This window comes from Perognathus longimembris, chromosome 23, assembly GCF_023159225.1.
Source record: "Perognathus longimembris pacificus isolate PPM17 chromosome 23, ASM2315922v1, whole genome shotgun sequence".
Taxonomy (NCBI): domain Eukaryota; kingdom Metazoa; phylum Chordata; class Mammalia; order Rodentia; family Heteromyidae; genus Perognathus; species Perognathus longimembris.
The window spans coordinates 24,819,060-24,842,579 of NC_063183.1; the positions used below are offsets into that span (position 1 = coordinate 24,819,060).

At 48.8% G+C, this 23,520-nt stretch overlaps 1 protein-coding gene across 2 annotated transcripts; it reads left to right on the top strand.

Moving 5' to 3' along the window:
• The first annotated feature begins 210 nt into the window (after positions 1–210).
• Positions 211–20,315, top strand: Rab27a (RAB27A, member RAS oncogene family). 2 transcript variants are annotated; one of them, XM_048332571.1, is made up of 6 exons: positions 211–231; positions 9,134–9,308; positions 10,807–10,892; positions 13,024–13,127; positions 13,932–14,055; positions 20,018–20,315. In XM_048332571.1, the coding sequence occupies exons 2-6, from the start codon at positions 9,156–9,158 to the stop codon at positions 20,211–20,213; spliced, it is 663 nt and encodes a 220-aa protein (XP_048188528.1). In that variant the 5' UTR covers positions 211–231; positions 9,134–9,155; the 3' UTR covers positions 20,214–20,315. The 2 variants fall into 2 exon arrangements, with proteins under 2 accessions (XP_048188528.1, XP_048188529.1); XM_048332572.1 differs by lacking the exon at positions 211–231 and adding an exon at positions 8,437–8,452.
• The last annotated feature ends 3,205 nt before the right edge of the window (positions 20,316–23,520 follow it).

Consider the following 23,520-nt stretch of genomic DNA (forward strand, 5'->3'; position numbering starts at 1 on the left):
AAAGGAAATGGAATAACTGAGGGAGAGAGGCCGACGATGTAGGATTTCATGGCCAATGGGAAGTGGCAGAGGAGGAGGGGGAGGAGTCAATGAGGACCATCGAGTTTCTGTGGCCAGTGGGAAGTGGCAGGGGGAGGAGTCAGTGAGGACCATTGGATTTCTGTGGCTGTGCTGGAGAAGCTACTCCGGAGGCAGGAAGACAAGGCGGCCACAGGGAGAAGAGCAAAGGAGGTAAGCTGAGTACAGGCCAGGTTGACTGGGAGATGCTAATGAGAATTCCAGGTGGGCAACCCTGTAGACAGTTTTTGTTTGCTTGCTTTGTTTTGCTGGTCCTGGGGCTTGAGCTCAGGGCCTGGGGACCGTCCCTGAGCCTCTTTGTGGTCATGGCTAGCGCTCTACCACTTAAGCCACAGCACCACTTCTGCTGGGTTTTTTTTTCTGAGTAGTTTTGTTGGAGGTAGGAGTCTCATGGAGTTTTTTGCCTGGGCTGCCTATGAACTGAGATCCTCAGATCCCAGCCTCCTGAATAACCAGGATTGCAGGCTTGAACCACCAGCTCCCCCCGTAGCCAGTTTTACTTCTGGTTCTGGAGGCCAGGAGCAACGTCTAGGGAAATCATCTAGTGCTACCCCTTTTTCCCTTTCTATCGCATCTCTGGTATTGATTAGATTCGTATTTATTTATTTATTTTTTATTTTTGCCAGTCCTGGGCCTTGAACTCAGGGCCTGAGCACTGTCCCTGGCTTCATTTTGCTCAAGGCTAGCACTCTGCCACTTGAGCCACAGCGCCACTTCTGGCCATTTTCTATATATGTGGTGCTGGGGAATCGAACCCAGGGCTTCATGTATAGGAGGCAAGCACTCTTGCCACTAGGCCATATTCCCAGCCCCTAGATTAGGAATCGTATTAAGAACCTAGACTAAATACAACTTTAAAAGAGTGTTGGGGGCTGGGGATATGGCCTAGTGGTAGAGTGCTTGCCTCACATGCATGAAGCCCCGGGTTCGATTTCTCAGCACCACATAAGCAGAAAAAGCCAGAAGAGGTACTGTGGCTCAAGTGGCAGAGTGCTAGCCTTGAGCAAGAAGAAGCCAGGGACAGTGCTCAGGCCCTGAGTCCAAGCCCCAGGACTGCCAAAAAAAAAAAAAAAAGTGTTGGGAACACAAGGCTTTTTACGATGACTTCTCAGGAAAACAATCTGTTCTTGATTGAAGGGAATAGAGTGGAAATTCTACTCTCCTAACGCTAGAGGAGAGGCTAATAAAGCAGCCCTCTGTCTGAGAGCCCAGAGGAATGGGATCTTAGCAAGCCTGAAAGAAGCAAGCATCACTTGACTGGTCCGCAGGGGCCATATGACAAACAGCTGAGACTAATTAGCTGGATTGTGGGCTTGCACAGCCATGCCTGCTTTGGTAAGCTGGTGAAGCAGACCTGCTTTTCAAACGACCCTTGGAAAGCTTTGATAAGAAGGCCCGTTGCCTTACCGCTAGATGAAAAGTAACCTTACCGAGGTGGCCATGGGAAGTTCCTAATCGTTCATACCTCACATTTTAGGAAAACACAGCAAACGATTTATCTGCCGTGTGGAGGTATGTTTATACGTTTCTTATTATTTTCTTGGAGTGGTTTCTAGCTCTACTATATTGTCAGGGACTGAAATGATGTGTAATTGCCTTCTTTCTAGTTGTTTTTTTTTTTTTAAACTAGAGATGTCTGATTTCTGCTAGATTTCTTGGCATTAGTTTGAATGATGCATTTTTAATGACTAGAGAGTGGGTAGAAAGACTGTGTGCTTTCTTCCTTGCTTTTCTCGGCTTTAATAAAGTAATTCAAACTTTTATTCTCAAATATTATATCGGTTGAGAGAAGTGGCTAAATAATCACATTACTCTAAATTTTACTCATCCTCTGAGAATTCTGGACATGAAAATTCAAGTTGGCTAGGATTTTGTTTTCAATGATCATAGTTCAATGGAGGAGGGAAAGTATATGTTTCAGAATAAGGTGCATTTTCCTGTGATTTAAACTCTACCTTCAGTTTGTTGTTAATTTTGATAAGGGAATGTAGCCATATAAAAAGGTCCATACAGTTTACCTTTTGTGTATGTGTTGTTGTTGTCTAATACTGGCGCTTGAACTCTGGGCCTTGGGCTCTTTGGGCTGGCGTTCTATCACTTAGGCCACGCCCTCACCCCTTTTTGCTTTATTTGGTTAATTGTGGGGCCTAGGCTCTATCCTTGAGCTTTCTCACTCTATCACTTTGAGCCACAGCTCCACTTCCAGTTTTCAGGTGATTTATGGGAGATAAGGACTTTCCTACCTGTGCTAGCATTCAACTACAGTCCTCAGATCTCAGCCTCCTGAGTAGCTAGGATTACAGGTGTGAACCACCTGCACCCAGCAACTCTATTTATTTATTTATTTATTTTCCAGTCCTGGGCCTTGAACTCAGGGCCTGAGCACTGTCCCTGGCTTCTTTTTGCTCAAGGCTAGCACTCTGCCACTTGAGCCACAGCGCCACTTCTGGCCGTTTTCTATATATGTGGTGCTGGGGAATCGAACCCTGGGCTTCATGTACACGAGGCAAGCACTCTTGCCACTAGGCCATATTCCCAGCCCTCTAGTTATTTTTTGATAGTGTTGTGCTTTTGCCCTGTGCCAGTCTCAGACAGTGATCCCTCTCGTATCTGCTTCTTGCTTGGCTAGGGTAGCAGGTGTGAGCTTCTGCCCACCCCCCCCCCCAGTCTATTTTCTTATCATCGCTACTACATTATAGCCACTGCCCTATTGGTGTGTTTTTGCGACATGTGGTGCCCTGAGAGGCACTTAGAAGGAGACTCTACCCCGTGTATGCCCACTTGCAGGTTACGGTGTAGAAGACTCTTAGTATTTCTCTTATCCAATCTCCCCCTCTTCCAGTGGTGATGTTGCGGCTTAGAACCAGTCAAGTCATTTGACTTGTGAGTGCTGACACCAAAACGTGTCGTAAGTTTAGTGTGCTAACCAGTGTCATATTCTTTGCCAACCCCTCACCCCTCGTCTCCATGCTTGATGAAAAGCTGACATTCTGGGCCAAGATAGGTAAGATTACAAGTGTCACCTCCCCTCAAGGAGATTGGGGGGAGGAGTGTTTATTCATGAGGCACCCCCATTGATTTGACAGGAGCTCAGGGCCATCCTTCTCTGTTTCCTCCCACTTTCTCCTCATCCCTTCTTGATCTGGAGTTCAGTGGCCTGGCAGTCACTAGAATAGAAACATCACACTCCATGTTTCTTGCTGTCGCTACTCACGGACAGGAACTGTGGAGGAACAGGATGGGGCTGCAGCCATGGTAACCAGGGCCCATGCATGTCCGCAGGTCCCCGGCTCTGCTGCCATTTCAGCCTCTGCCCTCTCCAGACCCTCAGTATCCCAGCATTCCATGCGGGGGGGGAGGGTTAAAGGGTTAAAGCTTGCTCAGCTCTCATGGCTGTGACAGCCCGCAAGTCACGCGAAGCCCGGTAGGAACAGTCGCTCATCATCCATCATGGCTGGCGCTGCACATCCATTCGGTTGCCCCTCAGCCAGAGGGCAGTTTCTTCTGTGCGCTGCTCTTGCTGTAGCATGGCTGGCCTCGCCTCATCGCCTCATCTCAGGGCTCGGCTCACAGGCCCCTCCCGCCATGGCCCCCCTAGGCCTATGGGCCTCTCCTCCCCTCCAGGGTTTTGTGTGTGGTTTTGGTTCGTGTGGCTGTGTGCGCTCTCCATTGTGTCTCCGTGCAGCTCATGCACGCAACCATGGTTCCAGAGCCGCCGTCTTGGTGCTTGATGGAGTGTCATAGCACGGTGGATCGTCGGTGCCAGTTTGTGACGCGCTCCTGAGATGTTGCGTGTTCTCCCTCAAAGGGGGCTGGCTCCCTTCCTCAGGGGCTTCGGGGGTCCCCAGTCTTATCTCTTCATCATTGGTGGGGGTCATTTAGAATGGCAGCTTTTGGATTGGTAGATGTATGTTGTGCTGAATTCAGTTTCTCTTCTCCTGGAAGGACCTTGCCAAGAGGCTGGGGTTACAGGCGTGAGCCACTGTGCCCCGCTGAAAGAGAGCTTTTGAGTAACAAATACAAATCGAGAGTGGAAGGCAGGAAAGTGAGAAAAGAAACTTAAAAAATAAAACCGGAAAGATAAGTATCAAATGCAGAATTAATGTAATATTGGGTGAATGAGTAAAGGAGAAAAATAGCATAATCTCAGTAGATATAGAAACAAAATTTGATGAAATACAACACTTCTTCATTCTTTGAAAAGAAGCCAGGAATAGATACACTTCCTTAACGAGAATGAGAATAAGTATTCAAAAAACCTTCAGCAAGCCAGGCACTGGTGGTTCACGTCTGTGATCTTAGCTACGCAGGAGGCTGATTCTGAGGATCACAGTTTAAAGTCAGCCTGGGCAGAAAAGTCCATGAGACTCTTCTCTTCAATTAACCAGCAAAAAGCCACCAGTGGAACTGTGGCTCAAGTGGTAGAAAGCTAAGGGACACACAGATATTGCTTATCAAGTTTTCAACAAGTATAGTGCAGTTGATCAAAGAAGGAGCCAGCTCTCCATGGGGCCCCAGGGCACTTCTTGAAATCGGTAGGAACCGAGGGAACCAGAGGAAGGAAGAGGGGGACAAGGGAAGCAGATGGAGACACAGTTAGCATTTGAGTGACAGCTGGCTCCTTGTCAGTTAATGATGAGAAAACAGTCCCAAGGAAGTAGGCAATCTCACTGGAGAGATGAGACACATTCATGACATCGGAAGAGAGGGGCCGGAGGATGGGGTCCCCAAGGCTCTTTCTGGAAGTCTAATCCATTCTCTTAGGCTTTGGGTGTGCTTACCAGGGGTACCCCATACCTTAGAGGATTTCCCTCTGAGATAAGATGAACCTTGAGGAGATCTGAGCGCTGGCATCTTTAGGAGATGTTGAGTGACCAAAATGTGAGGCGGCTTTACAAATTAGCTGTCCATCTGAGGGGTTTAGGTGGAGAGAAAATGTTTCATCAAAAGCCAAAAGCAGGGGCTGGGGATATGGCCTAGTGGCAAGAGTGCTTGCCTCACATACATGATGCCCTGGGTTCAATTCCCCAGCACCACATATATAGAAAATGGCCAGAAGTGGCGCTGTGGCTCAAGTGGCAGAGTGCTAGCCTTGAGCAAAAAGAAGCCAGGGACAGTGCTCAGGCCCTGAGTCCAAGGCCCAGGACTGGCAAAAAACCAAAAAACCAAAGGCAGGGCTGGGAATATGACTTAGTGGTAGAGTGCCTGCCTCATACATGTGAAGCCCTGGGTTCGATTCCTCAGCACCACACATATAGAAAAAGCCAGAAGTGGCGCTGTGGCTCTGAGTGCTAGCCTTGAGCAAAAAGAAGCCAGGGACTGTGCTCAGACCCTGAGTTCAAGCTCCAGGTCTGGCAAAACAAAAGCCAAAGGCCAATGAACTAGGTTCAAGGCTCAACGTGCTGGCACAATTGTCTACATACAGTGGAGCCCTTGTCAGGCCTCAGTGGGTCCATAGGCCTTGGAGTAGAGTCATAACCTTCATTTTTTTTTGTTTTTACAATTAGAATGCTTCTCCTTCATTTGTTTTATATGGTACGGTGCTAGGTGAGAGTCCTTTTGAAGAACCAGTTTTATTGCCAGTGCAGGTTTGCCACCCTCCGGATCAGAGCAGTCTGCCCTTGGCCACCGTGGCACCGCGAGACTTCCTCATGCCTGGAGGGGTAGGTTGCTGGCTGTGACAGCACTGGTCTGCCCTGAACATGCTGGAATCGTCCTGTCATTTCCTGCAGTGGGGGACAGGCAGGCTCCCAACCCTGAAATCATCTCCGCAGTGACGTGTGAGTGACAGGTTCTGATGGCGCGGGTCATCTGCATGTGTGCGGAACGCAGGTTCTTGAGTCAGTCCTTATCTGCCTGCATGTGCCTGCCCTCCCTCCCTCCCCGATTCCCACGGAAGCCATTAGAGATAGGGCGGGCCACTGGGTGCTCTTGCATAAGTAAACTCGGGGCACACCCCACCTCTGGGCAGCTTCTCAGCCCAATCCATGCACACAGCGCCCAGAGCGTGCCTCGGGCCGAGCCTTGGCCACTGGTGAGAGCTTAGCAGAGGAAGCCAGCCTTGTCCATTAGGTAAGCCCCTTTCCTTTCCTTTTGACTCACCTGTTCAAGAATATGGTATTGGGGCTGGGGATATAGCCTAGTGGCAAGAGTGCCTGCCTCGGATACACAAGGCCCTAGGTTCGATTCCCCAGCACCACATATACAGAAAACGGCCAGAAGCGGCGCTGTGGCTCAGGTGGCAGAGTGCTAGCCTTGAGCGGGAAGAAGCCAGGGACGGTGCTCGGGCCGTGAGTCCAAGGCCCAGGACTGGCCAAAAAAAAAAAGAATATGGTATTGGGGCTGGGGATATGGCCTAGTGGCAAGAGTGCTCGCCTCCCATACATGAAGCCCTGGGTTCAATTCCCCAGCACCACATATATAGAAAACAGCCAGAGGTGGCGCTGTGGCTCAAGTGGCAGAGTGCTAGCCTTGAGCAAAAAGAAGCCAGGGACAGTGCTCAGGCCCTGAGTCCAAGCCCCAGGACTGGCAAAAAAAAAAAAAAAAAAAAAAAAAAAGAATATGGTGTTGGGGAGCAGTTGGATTCATGCCGAAAATATATTGGCAGAGAGAGGACCAGAGAGGTTGAGAGTTGGCTGTCTACAGTTTTTAAATACTTAATGGCAGAGGCTAAGAATCCCAGGGTCATTTATTGTTATGGTATTACCCTTTCTTTTCTTTCACTATTTTTAAAATTAAGAATTGAGTTTCTCCATTGACAAAATTACTTATAGCTATTCATTTTTTTTTTTTTGAGACAGTCTTGCTATGTCACTCAGCCTAGTGCATCGGCAAAAAGCGGAAAGCAGAGGTGTGGCTCAAGTGGTGGAGTGCCCTAGCGTGCGTGTGAAAGGGACAGTGCCTAGAGAGAAGGCTGGGACAGAGCCCGGGCCCTGAGTTCAAGCCCTAGGACTGGCACAAAAGAAAAAAAAATCAGTGTCCAAGTCCTGCTTGGTTGAGGCCTGTGACCAGGTGCGGCCAGGCTCACGTAGCCAGGTTGCCGGCTGTGCCCTGTTACTAGCGTGGAAAGGGCCCCGGCCCCCGCTCCAGGTCCCGTGCTTTTCTGCGTGCACACAAGCAGCAGCCGAGAGCCGGCAGGGCCCCACACGCGGCGGACCTGTATGAAATTCCTGGGAGCAGGCAGCCTGGGGCATTCCATCACACTCCCTCGTGATTGTGTCTCTGTAGGGCTGCTGTCACAATCGTTGAGGTATTACTCACTGAATCAAACAGACACCCCTGTCCCCACGGTGGTGCTCACAGGTGACAAATGAGGGCTTCCCCAGCCCCTCCACGCCCGCCATGCTGTATTTGTGAAGCTGCCTTGGGGGCCTGTGTCTCTTAAGTATAACTCTGCAGCACCCAGTGCTTCCGTAAATTTGCTTTCCATAAATCCCTGTAGACACTCCGACTAAAAGAGGCTCTGGTGACCACTGGCTTTTGGACACGTGAGGCAATAGTGACCATCCGTTAAAAAGAAAACAAGATTTCAGGGACAGCACTTGGGCCCTGAGTTCCAGCCCCAGGACAGGCACGCACATATACACAGAAGTTACAGTGTTGTAAATAGTAAGTTTTCAGTGATTTACTGTTTTGCATTTAGCAAGCAATATGCTCAAAGCTTTCTGTTGATTATCCTTTTCCTTAAAGCATCTCAGTGAGGACACGAATGTGGTCATCTCCATTTTACTTGATAGAAAGAGAAAGGGGTTGGGAGAAAGGGAGAGAAAGGGACGAGAGAGAGAGAGAGAGAGAGAGAGAGAGAGAGTGAGTCTTTCCTCTTAGCTCCAGCCATTTTCTTCTCTCTCATCCCCTAAACAGCAATGAAAATATGTTTGTTGCTTGATTGTTTTTTGTCTGTCTTGGGGCTTGAACTCAGGCCACGGGCACTGTCTTTGAGCTCTTTTGCTCAAGGCTAGTGCTCTACCACTTTGAGCCACAGCTCCACTTCCAGTTTTCTGGTGGTTTATTGGAATTAAACCTCATGTTCTTTCTTACCTGAGCTGGCTTTGAACCGTGGTCCTCAGATCAGCTAGGATTACTGGCATGAGCCACCAGTGCGCCCTGGTTTTTCTTTTTTAATAACCAAGATCATTGACTTCCTTTCTCTGGATAGTTATCCCACCCAGCACTTGTTAAGGAAGTGGGCGTGCCTTGTTTTCCCTTGCTAGTGGAGGGAGCGAGGGTGGAGGGCACTTTTGAGAAAATATTTGTGTAAGGAGGAGAGCTGGAAGTGCTTGCTGGGAGTCTGCCTTTGGCCTTTCCCAAGCAGGGCCGCCTTGACTCTTCCTAGATGCCACGGGAGGGATTGAGAGAGTGCCTACTCCTGGAGACTGTAAGTGTTCCCACGCAGGTGCTTTGAGGCACCCCACGGCTGGACTGCACGCAGGAAAGACGGTGCTCCCAGGATGGGGTTTGGCTGCCCCGGCTCAAGGCTAACCTGGTGCTTTCTCACTGTCTCCTTGCCCTCTCTAGCAGGCCAATGGGAACACATTTACATTTGATTTCCATCTCTGAAGCATGGGGCATTTTTTTCCCCCTTGGGTTTCAAAAACATTACTCAGGACTTAAGTAATAATTACGAAGACCGAATTTGTTGTTGTTTTTGTTAAGGTACTGGGGTTGAAACTCAGGGCCTACGCATGTATAGATGTGAACATCAAAATACCCAGTAGCTACCTATTTATTTTTCATTTCCTTTTTGTGTCAGTCCTGGGCTTTGAGCTCTGGGCCTGGGCTCTGCCCCTGAACTTTTATAAAAAATCAAGGCTAGTGCTCTGCCACTTGAACCACAGCGCCACTCCTGGCTTTTTTGTGGTTCACTGGACATAAAGCATCTCATGGACTTTCTTGGCTGGGTTGCCTTCTTCCTGCCTGGGCTGCTTTCAAACCATGATCCTCACATCTCAGCCTCCTGAGTGGCTAGGATGTCGGGTGAGCCCTCTCAGCCTGGCAGCATCGCTAATATTTCCTTATGATAGACCTGCATCAATCTGTGCTTATTTGTGTTTTTCAGGTGCACCACAGAGCTCTTCATTATGTCCGATGGAGATTATGATTACCTCATCAAGTTTTTAGCTTTGGGCGACTCTGGGGTAGGGAAGACCAGTGTACTTTACCAATACACCGATGGCAAATTTAATTCCAAGTTTATCACCACAGTGGGCATCGACTTCAGGGAAAAGAGAGTGGTAAGTTCTGCATCCTCCTGAGTAAAAAGATCATCTCGGGGTTCCTGTTTGCCTGTCCTTTCTGTTTCCTTTGTAGGACATAGGAAGATGGAGGCTGGAATCTGAAACTAAAAGTTACATGTGTTATGTGTGTTATGTTCCGCCTGGGCAATGGAAAGGCTGGCCTGAAGGATACTTCATGTAAAACCAAGCCTGTGAGATTTTTGATGCAGGTACTGGGGCCTAAGCCCCAGCTTCAGGCTCTACCACTTGAACCATACCTCCACTTCCATATATATATATTTTTTTTTTTTCCAGGCTGGCCTTGAACTCGTTTTATGGTAATATAGGATGTACCACCATGTTAAACAAGCAGAGAGCCTTTTTTTTTTTGGTCCTGAAGCTTGAACTCAGGGCCTGGGCACTGTCCCAGAGCTCTTTTGTTCAAGGCTAGCACTCTACAACTTTGAGCCACAACACTACTTCCAGTTTTCTGGTGGTTAATTGGAAATGAGTCTCACAGATTTTCCTGCCGAGGCTGGCTTCAAACTGTGATCCTCAGATTTCAGCCTCCTGAGTAGGATTACAGGTCTAAGTCACTGGTACTCAGCTTACAGAGAACCTTATAAAGACAGACTCACTGCGTCCTAATGAAATTTTATTGACATATAATCGATAGAATCTTTGCACAGCTGGCCCTCTATCTGTGAACTCTGTGTCTGTGAATTAACCAACTGCAGACGGTGTGGTATGTAGTTAAGCCTCCAATGACCACATCTATATTATTTTTGTTTTTGTTTTCTTTTTCAGTGCTGAGGCCTTATGTATGCTAGGCAAGCGCTCTAACAGCTGAGCCATATCCCAGCTCTTCCCGAGGCATAAGTAGAGCCCTGCATGTGAATGATTTCATAGGTACCAAGAAATATTAGAACCTTTAAAAATCCCTTCTTAGCTGGTGTGGTGGTTCATGCCTGTAATCCCAGCACTCTGGAGGCTGAGGCAGAGGACCGAATTTAAGGATAGCCTGGTTTACACAGGAAGACCCTGTCTCCAAAACAGAAAAATAAGAAAATCCAACAAAATCTGCCCGCCTTTCTCCTCCCCTTTTCCCCTCTTTCCCTCCCTCTCCCCCTCCCTCCCTTCTTTCCTTCCTTTCTTTTTTCTTCCCTTCCTCTCTTCTTTTTGTCAGTTGCAGGGCTTGAACTCAGGCCCCGAGTTCTGTCTCTGAGCTTCTTTTGCTCCAACCTGGCACTCTACCACTTTGAGCCACAGCTCCACGTCAGGTTTTCTGGTGACTAATTGGAAATAAGAGTCTCATGGACTTTCCTGCCCCAGCTGGCTTTGAACCACAGATCCTCAGATCTCAGCCTTTTGAGAACCTAGGATTACAGGCGTGAGCCACTAGGGCCTGGCAGACGGGTTCTCTCGTGGTGTTTGTGGATGTATGCTGAGGAGGAAGGGAGGAGGAGCTTGAGGGTCTCACACGTCCTCCGCCATGGCGCTTTCCTTCCTTGTTTAGGTGTACAGAGCCAGTGGGCCAGATGGCGCCGTGGGCAGAGGCCAGAGGATCCACCTGCAGCTGTGGGACACGGCGGGGCAGGAGAGGTGAGTGCAGCCCAGCACAGCAAGAGGCTGGCTCCCCACTTCACACAGACCTGCGCCCGGCCAATGCCAGCCACCTGCTGGATTTGCCTCTGGATAAGATATGCTGCCCTGTTATCAGTGCGGCTGATAATGGCAGCTTTATTTCCTCTAAGGTCACGGGGAAACATGGAGCCCTTTCAATCGGGAGTTCCTTACTTTGGACTCCCCCTTCCCCCTTCCCTCCTCTTCTCCTTTGTTTTATATCTGTCCACACCCCATTCCCCCACCCCCACCCCCATTACCTCTTGCTATTTATTTAACTGTAAGATGGCTGCAGCTGTTCGTTTATTTTTTCCTGGTTGCTGAAACCTAGTTGAAATTTTTGGTTGGAATGAATTCCTGTGGTCAGAGGTTACTTGGCTAAGAAATCAAGTGACATCTTGACACAAGCCGGGTTTTAAGTACTTCTCAGAGCCTCCTTGAAGATGTGTGTGTGTGTGTGTGTGTGTGTGCATGTGTGTGTGTGTGTGCATGTGTGTATACTTTATTTTCTCTCTAATCTTTCCATATATAGAGACCCTCAAGCATATACAGAAGTAAAAAGCATAGTACAATGGGCTCACTTGCCATGACAAATGGTAATGGTGCTTAATCTTATTTTATGTGTTCTCTCCTGTCTATTCTTCTTCTTCTTCTTCTTCTTCTTCTTCTTCTTCTTCTTCTTCTTCTTCTTCTTCTTCTTCTTCTTCTTCTTCTTCTTCTTCTTCTTCTTCTTCATCTTTTTTTGCCAGTCCTGGGGCTTGAACTCAGTGCCTGGGCACTGTTCCTGAGCTGAGCTTCTTTTTGCTCAAGGCTGGTGCTCTACCACTTGAGCCACAGCACCACTTCCAGCTTTTTCTGTTTATATGATACTGAGGAATTGAACCCTGGGCTTCATGCATGCTAGGCAAGCGCTCTACCACTAAGCCACATTCTCAGCTCCCCTGTCTGTTTTTTAGGAACTATTTCTAAGAGCTGATCCTGCATTTGTAACTATTCTGGTACCTACCTCTCAAAGATAAGGACTGCTATCTTTTTTGTTGTTGTTGGTTGTGGGCCTTGAACTTGGGGTCTGGGTGTTGTCCCTGAGCTCTTTTGCTCAAGGGGCTAGTGCCCTACCACTTTGAGCCACAGCACCACTTCCAATTTTATGGTGGTTAATTGGAGATCAGAGTCTCGCAGACTTTCCTGTCCAGGCTGCCTTCGAACCTTGATCCTCAGATCTCAGCCTCCTGAGTAGCTAGGATGACAGGTGTGAGCCACCAGTGCCTGGCTGACTCTCATCTTTTTTTTTTTTTTTTTTTGGCCAGTCCTGGGCCTTGGACTCAGGGCCTGAGCACTGTCCCTGGCTTCTTCCCGCTCAAGGCTAGCACTCTGCCACTTGAGCCACAGCGCCGCTTCTGGCCGTTTTCTGTATATGTGGTGCTGGGGAATCGAACCTAGGGCCTCGTGTATCCGAGGCAGGCACTCTTGCCACTAGGCTATATCCCCAGCCCCGACTCTCATCTTTTGATTAAAATATTTGGGAACCCCCCCTCCAGAAAACCTTAGTGTTATGATTAGGTGGCAAATTGACACTGATATTTTCTTCCGTGACACCTCACAGTCGGTTACAGACCTTCCACATACAGGCAAAATGCGAGGAAAGTTACTATTAGGGAGAGACAGAAGAACAGTCTTGGAAGGCAGAGCGCCAAGGGTGGGCATTAGACCCAGGGAAATGGTCATCAAAGAGGAGATTTGTATAGAGACTTTAGCTAGAAGACCAGGGCACACCAACATGTCAAGATCTCATAGGACAAAAACATAGACAGAAATCACCTTGGCCTTTGGCCCAATGAGCTCGTAATTGTACAAGAAATTCCTGGCTGAGACCAAGGGATCACGAGCTAGTTCTCCAAGTCCTTTCCAGCAGCCTGGCTCTTCAGATCATGTGGTCTGTGAACTCAGAAACGTACCTAAGTGCTAAATGCCTGCCCTGTACCCTTTGGAAGAGCGTCGTGGAGTTTAATGGTGAATTTGTAGAAGAGGGCTGGGGCCTGGCTGGCAACTCTGTCTCTATGTGCTACCTGAGGCTGCGGCTCAGATGACGCATTCAATTTTATGTTCCTAGGTTTCGTAGCTTGACAACAGCGTTCTTCAGGGATGCCATGGGTTTTCTTCTACTTTTTGATCTGACGAATGAACAAAGTTTCCTCAATGTCCGAAACTGGATAAGTAAGTGTTACTGCGGTCTGCGTCTCTCTCCCTGGAATAGAGACCCTTACTGGGCTACTTGCGTTGGAAGTTGTTTGGAGGAGAACATTGTCCCAAAACTCTGATATAAATATACTGGAGAATTTTGTTCAGGACAGGAGTAGTTTTTCCTTCCTTCCTTCCTTCCTCTCTCTCTCTCTTTTTGTCCATGTGGGGCTTGAACTTGGAGCGTGGGTGCTGTCCCTGAGCTCTTTTGCTCAAGGCTAGTGCTCTACCACTTTAAGCCATAGCTCCACTTCTGGTTTTCTGGTAGTTAATTGACGATAAGGGTCTCAGGGACTTTCCTGCTGGGGCTGGCTTTGAACTGCAATCCTCATCTTCCTGACTAGCTAGATTTACAAGTGTGAGCCACCATACCCAGCTTAGTTTTACGTTTTTTATTAAATACTATCCTACTCATTTATATGTCTATAAACCTTCCTATTCATGCTGTCTTAAATGCTGCATTACTGCTGTTTTTTTTTGCCAGTCCTGGTGCTTGGACTCAGGGCCTGAGCACTGTCCCTGGCTTCCTTTTGCTCAAGGCTAGCACTCTGCCACTTGAACCACAGCACCACTTCTGGCCATTTTCTATATATGTAGTGCTGGGGAATCGAACCCAGGGCTTCATGTATACGAGGCAAGCACTGTTGCCACTAGGCCATATTCCCAGCCCGCATTACCGCACATTCGTTTATAGTTTTAAAATCACAGTTGTGTGTATTCTCTATAGATCATGTGCTTACACTATTATTTTCCTCTGATAATCTTTCTTCCCTTTCCTAGGCCAGCTACAAATGCATGCCTACTGTGAGAACCCTGATATAGTGTTATGTGGAAATAAAAATGATCTGGAAGACCAGAGGGTGGTGAGAGAAGAGGAAGCCAGAGGCCTCGCGGAGAAGTATGGGTGAGCATTTCACCGTGGAAGCACAAGGAAACACGTTCAGTGTAATAAACATGAGCGCATGAATGAGCCATAAAAAAGCCAAAAAGGAAAAATGAAAGCCAAAAGCTCAGGCCCTGGAAGGTGTCACATTGTACTTTTCAGAATTTGAGGTGTGTGTGTGTGTGTGTGTGTGTGTGTGTGTGTGTGTGCTATTTAGGACTTGAACTCAGGACCTAGGTGCTGTTCCTTAGCTTTTGTGCTCAAGGCTGGCACGGTACCACTCGATTCCCCAGCTCTACTTCTGGCTTTTTCCTAGTTAATTGGACACAGTCTCACAGACTTTTTCTGCCTGGGCTGGCTTTGACCCTCAATGCTCAGAGTAAGAAGCTAGGATTACCAGCATGAGCCGTGGGTATCCTGTTCTACATCCCTGCTTCTTACATTGAGATCGTATGATAGTGGGAATCATAGAAGCCTAACTGTGGGTCTCCTCCAATGTCTTAGTCCCATCTTGTGAAGATCTTGGTTTTTGCAAAAAGATAGCTTTGAATACAGGCATACTCAGGTGTAGAGAGAAGTTTCTCTTTTATGTTGGGGTTTGGACAACCCCTTTCGCCCCCCACGGGGAGAATGGTAACCACAAACTCTGTGAAAGAGCACTCAGCCTGGCCCCCCGCCAGCGGAAGGCCAAAGGCGTGCTCACATGGGCAAGCGCTAAGTTGAGGAAAGGTTGCTGAAGCCTCCCCTCCCCCCAGTCCCCCCACATGTTACCAAGGGCAGAGGCGAAAAGGAAGGCATCAGGGACACGCTGCAGTGGTGGGAAGCGTCTCAAAGACTTTAATATGGAAGGGCACTTATATAGAAGTAATGGCGGGAAAGAAAGGGGGCTGGCCAAAGGGCCAGTCATAGGCTAGGGATCACCTTCATCAAGTGACATCACGAAACTTCCCTTTGTGGGCGGGACAACCCCATCATGGTGGCACGCACGTGTTCACCTCCCAAGGGGTGGAGGCCAGAAGGTGGGAGGGACTTCCATTGTCCCAAAGCTGGCGGAAGGGCAGCCTTCCCAAGGCCATAATAATCCCCAACATTTTATGCCCCCAGTCTTGGGGCTTGAACTCAGGGCCCTGGGTTCCTTTTGCTCAAGGCTAGCACTCTACCACTTGAGCCACAGCACCACTTCTGGCTTTTTCTGTTTATATAGTAGCGAGGAATAGAACCCAGGGCTTCCTGTATGCTAGGCAAGCACTCTACCGCTAAGCCACCTTCCGAGCCTGATGGCGTGGGTTTTTGAGGAGCCTCAGGAGAGGCTCCCACTGGGGGGAGTGTGAGGAGAGCCTGGTCGGTGGGAAGAGGCTGGGCTCCGGACAGCTTTGAATGCTGGCTGTGAAGAGGAGACTTGACCCCTGCAGGCCCGGCCTTGCTGAGAGTCTGACACTATGGAAGGGTGTTAGGGGAATTTTTCCTGATCAGTTTGGGAGCTGACGGTGGGGTGAAGTGGAAGGAGGATCCATTAGAGATGGGGAGATGGCACTGGTCGGGGAGACAGACCAGGGCTGGAGTTGTGGAAAAAGAAAAAGGAGGGGTGAATTGAAGAGAACCTCGGGGGCGAGACCAAACTGGGGCTTCGATCTTTCTCGATTGTGACTCACAGGATGTGGAATTTCCACGCTGGCTGAATCATGTTAGCAGCACCTGGCGAGCTCTGGTCAGAGCATCTTTGGGTCTCAGCTCTGTGCTGCCATCGTAGTGGATGGCTTCCCAGGCCCACGAGTGCCTGTGTTCGAGAACGGCCTTGTCGTGGTTTGACCTTACGGGATGGCTGGAGCTGGTTTGGCTGGTTTGGTTTGTGTCTGATGCTGAAATTTCAAGTCCTCAGTGCACACGGTCAGGAAGGCCCTATGGGCGTAAAGGATGGGATGGATATAGAATGCAAGGACCAGCCAGGCGGGGTGACACCTGCCTGTCATTTCAGCCCTTGGGAGAGGGAGGCAGGAGGTTGAGTTTTGAAGGCTAGCCTGGGCTGCCTATCGAGAGTCTGAAAAAGAACCCAAAGCCCAATACACCAGCTGGGATACCTTGTCGTTTGCCAAAGCCGTGTCAGCCCATTGCTTTTGACCTCGAGGGCGTGGGTAATTTGGGGAACAGCCAGGGCCCTTTGCCACAGGGCTAACCACACGGTGGCGGAGACGCCAGGGGAAGGAGCAGGTGCAGGTCTCGCTGCCGGTCTATGCCAGCAGATGAACGCCAGTGCAGGATGGTGGTGAACCTACTCCTGTTTCCTCTCTGCCCTCACACCCCTCCCTGGTCCCTTGGGGGGGGGGGGCCCTGCCAGGAAGGAAATGGTGGGGATTAATGCTGAGTCTAGCCAAGCTCGCTTCCAGACAGCTCTCTGCGTGGTTTTCCTGGGCCTTGGCTGAGACCTGTGGACTCCCTGGCTCCTGCCGCCCTCAGGGACTGTGGTCGGTGCACAGGGGGGCTGTGGCAGAGGGGGGCCGTGTGTCGCAAGGGGGAGGAGGAAGTCAGTGATGAGGCAATGCACAGGGCCCCCTGTGCCAGCCGTTGAGTCAAGGGAGGGTTTTCCGCAGTGCTTCGGCGAGTCAGGTGACTTGGGCCCGCACTGCCTTCCTCTGTCCCAACGGGGAGGGGGGTGGTCTGAGGAGGTGGCACCCCCCACTCCCACCCCAGACTACTTTACAGGGTGGAAAAGGGGATTTGATTCACAGGTCTAGAATGGAACCCACAAATGGGCAGTTCTTTCTCCCCTCTCCCCCCTTTTTGGCTCCTTTTAAAACGTAATTATTTTGGGGACAGGTCTGTCCTCCAATTGTGATCCTCTTGCCACGGACTCCCAAGTGCTGGGATTGTAGATTAGTCGTGTGCCACCATACCCAGCCGGGAGTGCTTCAGATCACATGACGAAGCTACAACCAACTATACCAGGCGGGTTTCTGGCGGCTGTCTTACTTAGTAGAGGGTGAAGAGCTCATGGGTCACCATGTTCCTGGTTCGGACGGTCAGCAGAGCGGCTGGGATGCTTACCTGGCCCATCAGTGCCCTTGGCTGAGCACCCACACTCTGGAGACCAGTGACTCGCTGCTCGCTTTCCCCAGCACTCTCTCCATAACTTCTGTTTGTTTTTTGCCAGTCCTGGGGCTTGAACTCAGGGCCTGAGCACTGTCCTGGCTTCCTTTTGCTCAAGGCTAGCACTCTGCCACTTGAGCCGCAGCGCCACTTCTGGCCATTTTCTGTATATGTGGTGCTGGGGAATCGAACCCAGGGCTTCGTGTATGTGAGGCGAGCACTCTTGCCATTAGGCCATATCCCCAGCACTCTCTCCGTAACTTCTGGATCCAGGGGTGAGCCAAATAATGGCTCTGCATTTTGTCCCAATGGCCATGAGTGGTCATTTATAGACTTCCCCCTGAGCCAGAAAATAGTATTTATTTCATACCTTCCGCAATGCTGCGTGCTAGTGCAGCATTAGCACCCCCATGTGGACAGAGGGCACAACAACACGTTTTCTCCAGTTAAAGGGGGACCTTTGATCCTCTTCAATTTAATGCTAAGATTACAAAAGTTTTGCCTCAAAAGTTTTGGAACCATGTGCCGGTGGCTCATGCCTGTAATCCTTGCTACGAAGAAGGCTGACATCTGAGGGTCTCAGTTCAAAGTCAGGCTGGGAAGAAAGTCCATGAGACTTTTGTTTTTGTTTTTTTGGCCAGTCCTGGGCCTTGGACTCAGGGCCTGAGCACTGTCCTTGGCTTCTTTTTGCTCACGGCTAGCACTCTGCCAACTTGAGCCACAGCGCCTCTTCTGGCCTTTTCTATATATGTGGTGCTGGGGAATCGAACCCAGGGCTTCATGTATACAAGGCGAGCACTCTTGCCACTAGGCCATATTCCCAGCCCCTCCATGGGACTTTTATCTCCAATTAACCAGAAAAAAACACCCCAGAAGTAGAGCTGTGGCTCAAGTGATTGGGCATTAGCTTTGAGTAAAAAAAGCAAAAATAGGGTCTCTAGGCCCTGAGCTCAAGCTCCAGTACTGGCTCCCCCGAAAAAAGCTTCTAAAAATTTATAATGCTTTTGAAAGGAAGGATCCCACTATGTGAACATTTGTTGTATGCTTTCTGTGTGCCAGTCCGGTGCCAAGTGCTACACAGGTAAATTTCAGTTTAATAGTTATGAAAATCAGGAGTCCGTTAACTATCCACCGAGAGGATATTTCCCAGTTATTTGAGGACATAGGTGAGAAAATGCAAAAGCTAGTTTTATGTTTGTAAAAATGTGACATGACATTAATTGGGCCCCTTGACATCTGGGCCTTCCTTGCTAAAGACCTAATTTAAGAAGTTTTTCCTGGGGGCTGGGAATATGGCCTAGTGGCAAGAGCGCTTGCCTCGTATATATGAAGCCCTGGGTTCGATGCCCCAGCACCACATATACAGAAAATGGCCAGAAGTGGCGCTGTGGCTCAAGTGGCGGAGTGCTAGCCTTGAGCAAAAGGAAGCTAGAGAGAGTGCTCAGTTTTTCCTAAGTGAATATGATCAAACTAGCTTCAGCATACCACTTAAGGTATGCCAGTAAAAAAGAAAAAAAATTGGACAGAATTGACCCTTCCTTTCTATACTCCTGGTTTCTAGCCTGTTCTTGCCCACTGGGTCTGCTTCCTGTGGTAGACACGGGCCCTGTGGTTGCCAGGACAACATCCACATCTCTCCCTCCCCTTCTGTGTAGAATTCTCATTGTCTTTATGCATCGATTCTATTTCAAGAACTCCTATTGTACTGGGTGCCGCCATGTTCATCTGTAGTCCCAGAATGCAGGAGGCTTAGGCAGGAAGATCTTAGAATTTGGTTTGGAGAACCATAGCTATTGCTGCAATAATGAATGGTAAAATAAAATGGAATGCGAAGAAACGAGTTAGAGTGGCTTTATCAACTGAAAACCCCCCTCAAATCCATTCTACTAAGTCTGAACCAATATAAGGAATAGCAGATAGAAGATTAGTAATTACTGTGGCCCCTCAAAATGATATCTGTCCCCATGGAAGAACATACCCTATAAAGGCTGTGGCTATAACTAAGAACAGAAGAATTCCAATATTTCAGGTTTCTTTGTAAAGATAGGAGCCATAATAAATGCCCCATCCGATGTGCAGATAAAGGCAGATGAAGAACAATGATGCTCCGTTAGCGTGCATCGTTGGTATGGAATACAGTTTGACCAGTGAGACATGGAAGATGAGGGAAACCCTTATCTGGGAGGCACACACACAGAAAAAAAACACTTCCCCCCCCCTTTTTGGTACTGGGACTTGAACTCAGGACCTCATGTTTTCTCTTGGCTTTTTCACTCAAAGCTAGTACTCTATTACTTGAATCACAGCTCTATTTCCAGCTTGTTTTGATGGTTAATTGGTGATAAGAATCTTATGGAAGCCCAGTGTGGGTGGCTCACGTCTGTAATCCTAGCAACTCAGGAGACTGGGATTTGAGGATCATGGTTCAAAGCCAGCCCAGGCAGGAAAGTCTGTGAGACTCTTCTGTCCAATGAACCACCAGAAAACCAGAAGTGACACAGTGGCTCAAAGTGGTAGAGTGTTAGCCTTGAGCAAAAGAGCTCAGGGGCAGTGTCCAGGCCCTGAGTTCAAGACTTCTCTGCCTGGTCTGGTTTCCGAGGGTCCTCAGATTTCGCCCTTCTGAGTAGCAAGGATGACAGCTAGTGGGGTGCGGCTGAGGTCTGAGGATGAGATTCGCAGCCAGCCTGGGCAGCTAAATCCATGAGACTTCCCTTCAGTGGATCTGCACAATGCCAAAAGAGAGGTGTGGCTCAAGTGGTAGAGCACCAGTCTTGAGTGGAAAAAGCCACGCAAGAGCCTGAGGCCCTGAGTTCAAGCATTACCTTACTCTTGGAATTATCAAATGTAAAACTTGCTGTCCTTCCACCTGCATTTGAGACCGGCCTTGCCTGTCTTCCAGGATCCCTTACTTTGAAACCAGCGCTGCCAATGGGACCAACATAAGCCAAGCGATTGAGGCGCTCCTGGATCTCATCATGAAGCGCATGCAGCGCTGCGTGGACAAGTCCTGGATCCCCGAAGGTGTCGTGCGCTCCAATGGCCACGGGGCGGCCCCTCCGTCAGGGGACGAGAAGAAGGGAACCTGTGGCTGTTGAAGGTCAAGGGAGCGTGGCAGTGAGTCGGGGGGCCCGCGCCTGCCGCCATCTCTGTGCTTCGCCCTGCAGCCCAGGGAGACAGTCAGGCTCGGGGGTGAGCGGCTTCCTACCACCTCCATTAGATCTACTTTCAAATCCATTTGTTCTAGCTTGGTAAAAAAAATTGCTTCACGATTCCTCCTGGGAAATTAGGAGAGCTGTTGCACAGAGCTCCAGGTGCCTTCTGAAAAGCCTCGGCTCAAGGGGCAGATCCTGCAAGGAGTTAGGCTTTTACAGAAGAATATGTCTAGTATATACAATGCTGATGATACCCGCCCCTCCCCTAACAGCCCCGGAATCACACAGGACATTAAGATCTCACATAGCCAGGCGCTGGTGCCTCACGCCAGTAATCCTCGCTACTCAGAGGCTGAGATCTGAGGATTGAGGTTCAAAGCCAGCCCAGGCAGAAAAGTGTAAGAGACTTTTATCTCCAGTGAACCACCGGAAAACTGGCTACGGTAGTAGCCTTGAGCAAAAAGAGGTCATGGACCGCACCCAGGCCCTGAGTTCAACAAGCCCCATACCTGACCCCCTCCCGCCCCCCCCAAAAAAGGTCTTAGATGCCCTTGTAAAATAATTACACTCTAGAATCCAAATTTAAAACTTCAGAAGAGAGTGGGACTCTTAATCTCCAATTAACCATCAAAAAGCTGAAGTGGAGCTGTGGCTCAAGCTAGCCTTGAAAGAAAAAGCTAAGGAACAGTGAGTGCCCAGACCCCGAGGTCAAGTCCCGGTAGTGGCCCCCCAAAATATGTATGTATGCACAAGAGAGAAGTGTCTTTCAGCACTATTCTTAATCATTCCCTTTGGCGCGATATAGACACATTACTGCCATATCTTTGGACCCTGGATAAACCCACTGTGACTGGAGACTCTGGAAATCTGATGGTGGTGGTGGTGGGGCGGGGGGTTGGGGCTGGAGGCAGGAGTGGGTTCGTGTAGTTTGAGACAGTGAAGTCCGGCCTCTAGCTCTCCACAAAGCTGTCACTGCTCTAAAGTGGCTGAGATTCACTGGGAGCCCCGCCTGCTGGCCACACCGGAGCTTACGCTGTGCTCTTTTTCTTGTCTTTGTTGTGCTGGCCTGGGAGCCTCAGGCTTCCATTTCTATTAACTTGGGAATTAGGACTCTTTTGTCTCTTCACCATCAGGCTCTTTGGATTGTGGATATTTCTAGTTGGTTTTATTTTCCCACCAGTGCCATTGAAGGAATTCGTTGTTAATCACATAGACTGTTTGCCACTTGGTGGAAGATGGTTGTGTGTATTTAAGAAGCCACATTTGTGTTCTAGTCCAACGTGAGGAAAATGGAAGTGTTCAGGAGCCTTTTCCTGGGACAAGGAACATTTACTGAGCCTGCTGCAGCTTGCCAAGATCTTGTATTCTATCTTGCCAAAGTGTCTTCACACCAAATTGAAGGTGTTTTTATAATATGCCTCAGAGAAGTTCTCTATAACGTTCTAAGGCATTTCATTTAAGGTAAAACTCTTATTTATTAAAGTAGTTTCAACCAAGTAGATTAGAATTTCTAGAGAGTGGTAGTGGTTGTTCAATCAGCATTTAAATAAAAATAGGAATTTTGTAATGGCAAATATTTGGCAGAAATGTAATTAGAAAAATATGAGTATGATGAAAAAGGTTTCCTTTTGCAGGATAATTTTCAGATGGCTTTGTATTGCATACTTGTTATGTTGTTCTTTTTTTTTTTTCTTGCCACTGCCCTTCCAATATTCCTACAACAAACTCAGTCTTGGCTAAGAAGATTTTACATATTTTTATTTTGGAGATGAAAGCTTCTTTTAAATACCAAAGAAGTTACTGGGACCTATGCACTTGAAGTGCAGCTATTTCAAGTTTAGGGCCCTGAGCACAGAATGATTGGTGCCTTTCAAGTTGCCTTAGACTTGGGGGAGATAGGTCATAATTTTGCAGTTAATGTATCAGGGCACATTTTTATATGGTCTATTCATGCAGATATAATGTTTAATAATAAGATAATGTTTGTGTATTTTGGTTTTCAAGAGTCTACTGGCTTTAACCATAGCACACAATGGAAGTGCAGTATTATAGCATACACACACAAGAACCAAAACATTACAAAAACATTAACCAAAACATTGTTTAAATTTCATATCAAAGTCTCCTATTTTTGTGTGTCAATGTATTTTTCTACTTACAAGCCTGTGTAATAGCAAAATGTTTCTTTAGCAAACCTTGTGCCAATTAAGCAATAATAAAAATGTGACCCAGTCTGTCAAGCTTGTGTGGCAACATGACTTAAGTTTCTCATCACCAAAATAATGCCAAAGGAGAAGTGAGGCTAAAGGTGACACCTGGCATAAGGATTCGGATTCACCGGGCGCTCACTGAGGGGCAGGCAGAACAACATCCTGGGGAAAAAGCAATTTCAAATCTTCGAATCAGACATTTACCGAGCACCTTTATTAGTGAGACTTGACTCACCTGGAATCTCAGATAAAACAAGAATGATTGCCTGACACTGGTGGCTCAAGCCAATAATCTTAGCTACTCAGGAGGCTGAGATCTGTGGATCTCATTTCAAAGCCAGCCTGGGCAGGAAAGTCCCCAAGACTCTTACCTCCAATTATCCACCCAGAAACTGGAAATGGAACTGTGGCTCAGAGTGGAAGTGTGCTAGCCTTGAGCAAAAGAGCTCAGGGATAGCACCCAGGCCCTAGACGCTTCTCATGACTCTCTTTCCATCTGCAATCCTGTTCAAATGCCAGATCACCTTTCATAACATGGCAATCATTACCTTCCACACTTCCAGCCAGACTGTCACTCCCTGACCGGCCATCCTGCTTTCCACCCGTCCCCACATCACTTATCACAGCTCAGTCAGGAGGTTTGCAGCCTGGAAGCTTGGTCACCTCCCTTCCCGGGTTCTCTCTGCTTCCCCGCCCCGCCCCCCCCCCCCCCCCCCCCCGCCAGGCAAACCCAGTTTGGGACTGGAATGGGTTTGACCAGGGCAAACTATGGGAAAGGAGGTCAGCCCCACCCCAACCCGAGATAAAATTCAGAAGTCACGCGTTCTCGCAGGGCAGAGAGCCAGGTGCAGCTTCCCAATTAGCAGGCTGGGTAGGGCAGAGCGCCTTTGCACAGTTCTGCGCCTGCGCACAACAGCTGGCGCGTGTCGACATGCCGGGCCGCCAGGGGGCGCCAGTCCGCTTCGGATCGCCTTCCTGGGCCTCCGCAAGCGCTTTCTTCTTCCGGGTCGGAGGGCCGGGAAGAGTCGCTTCCGGCAGCG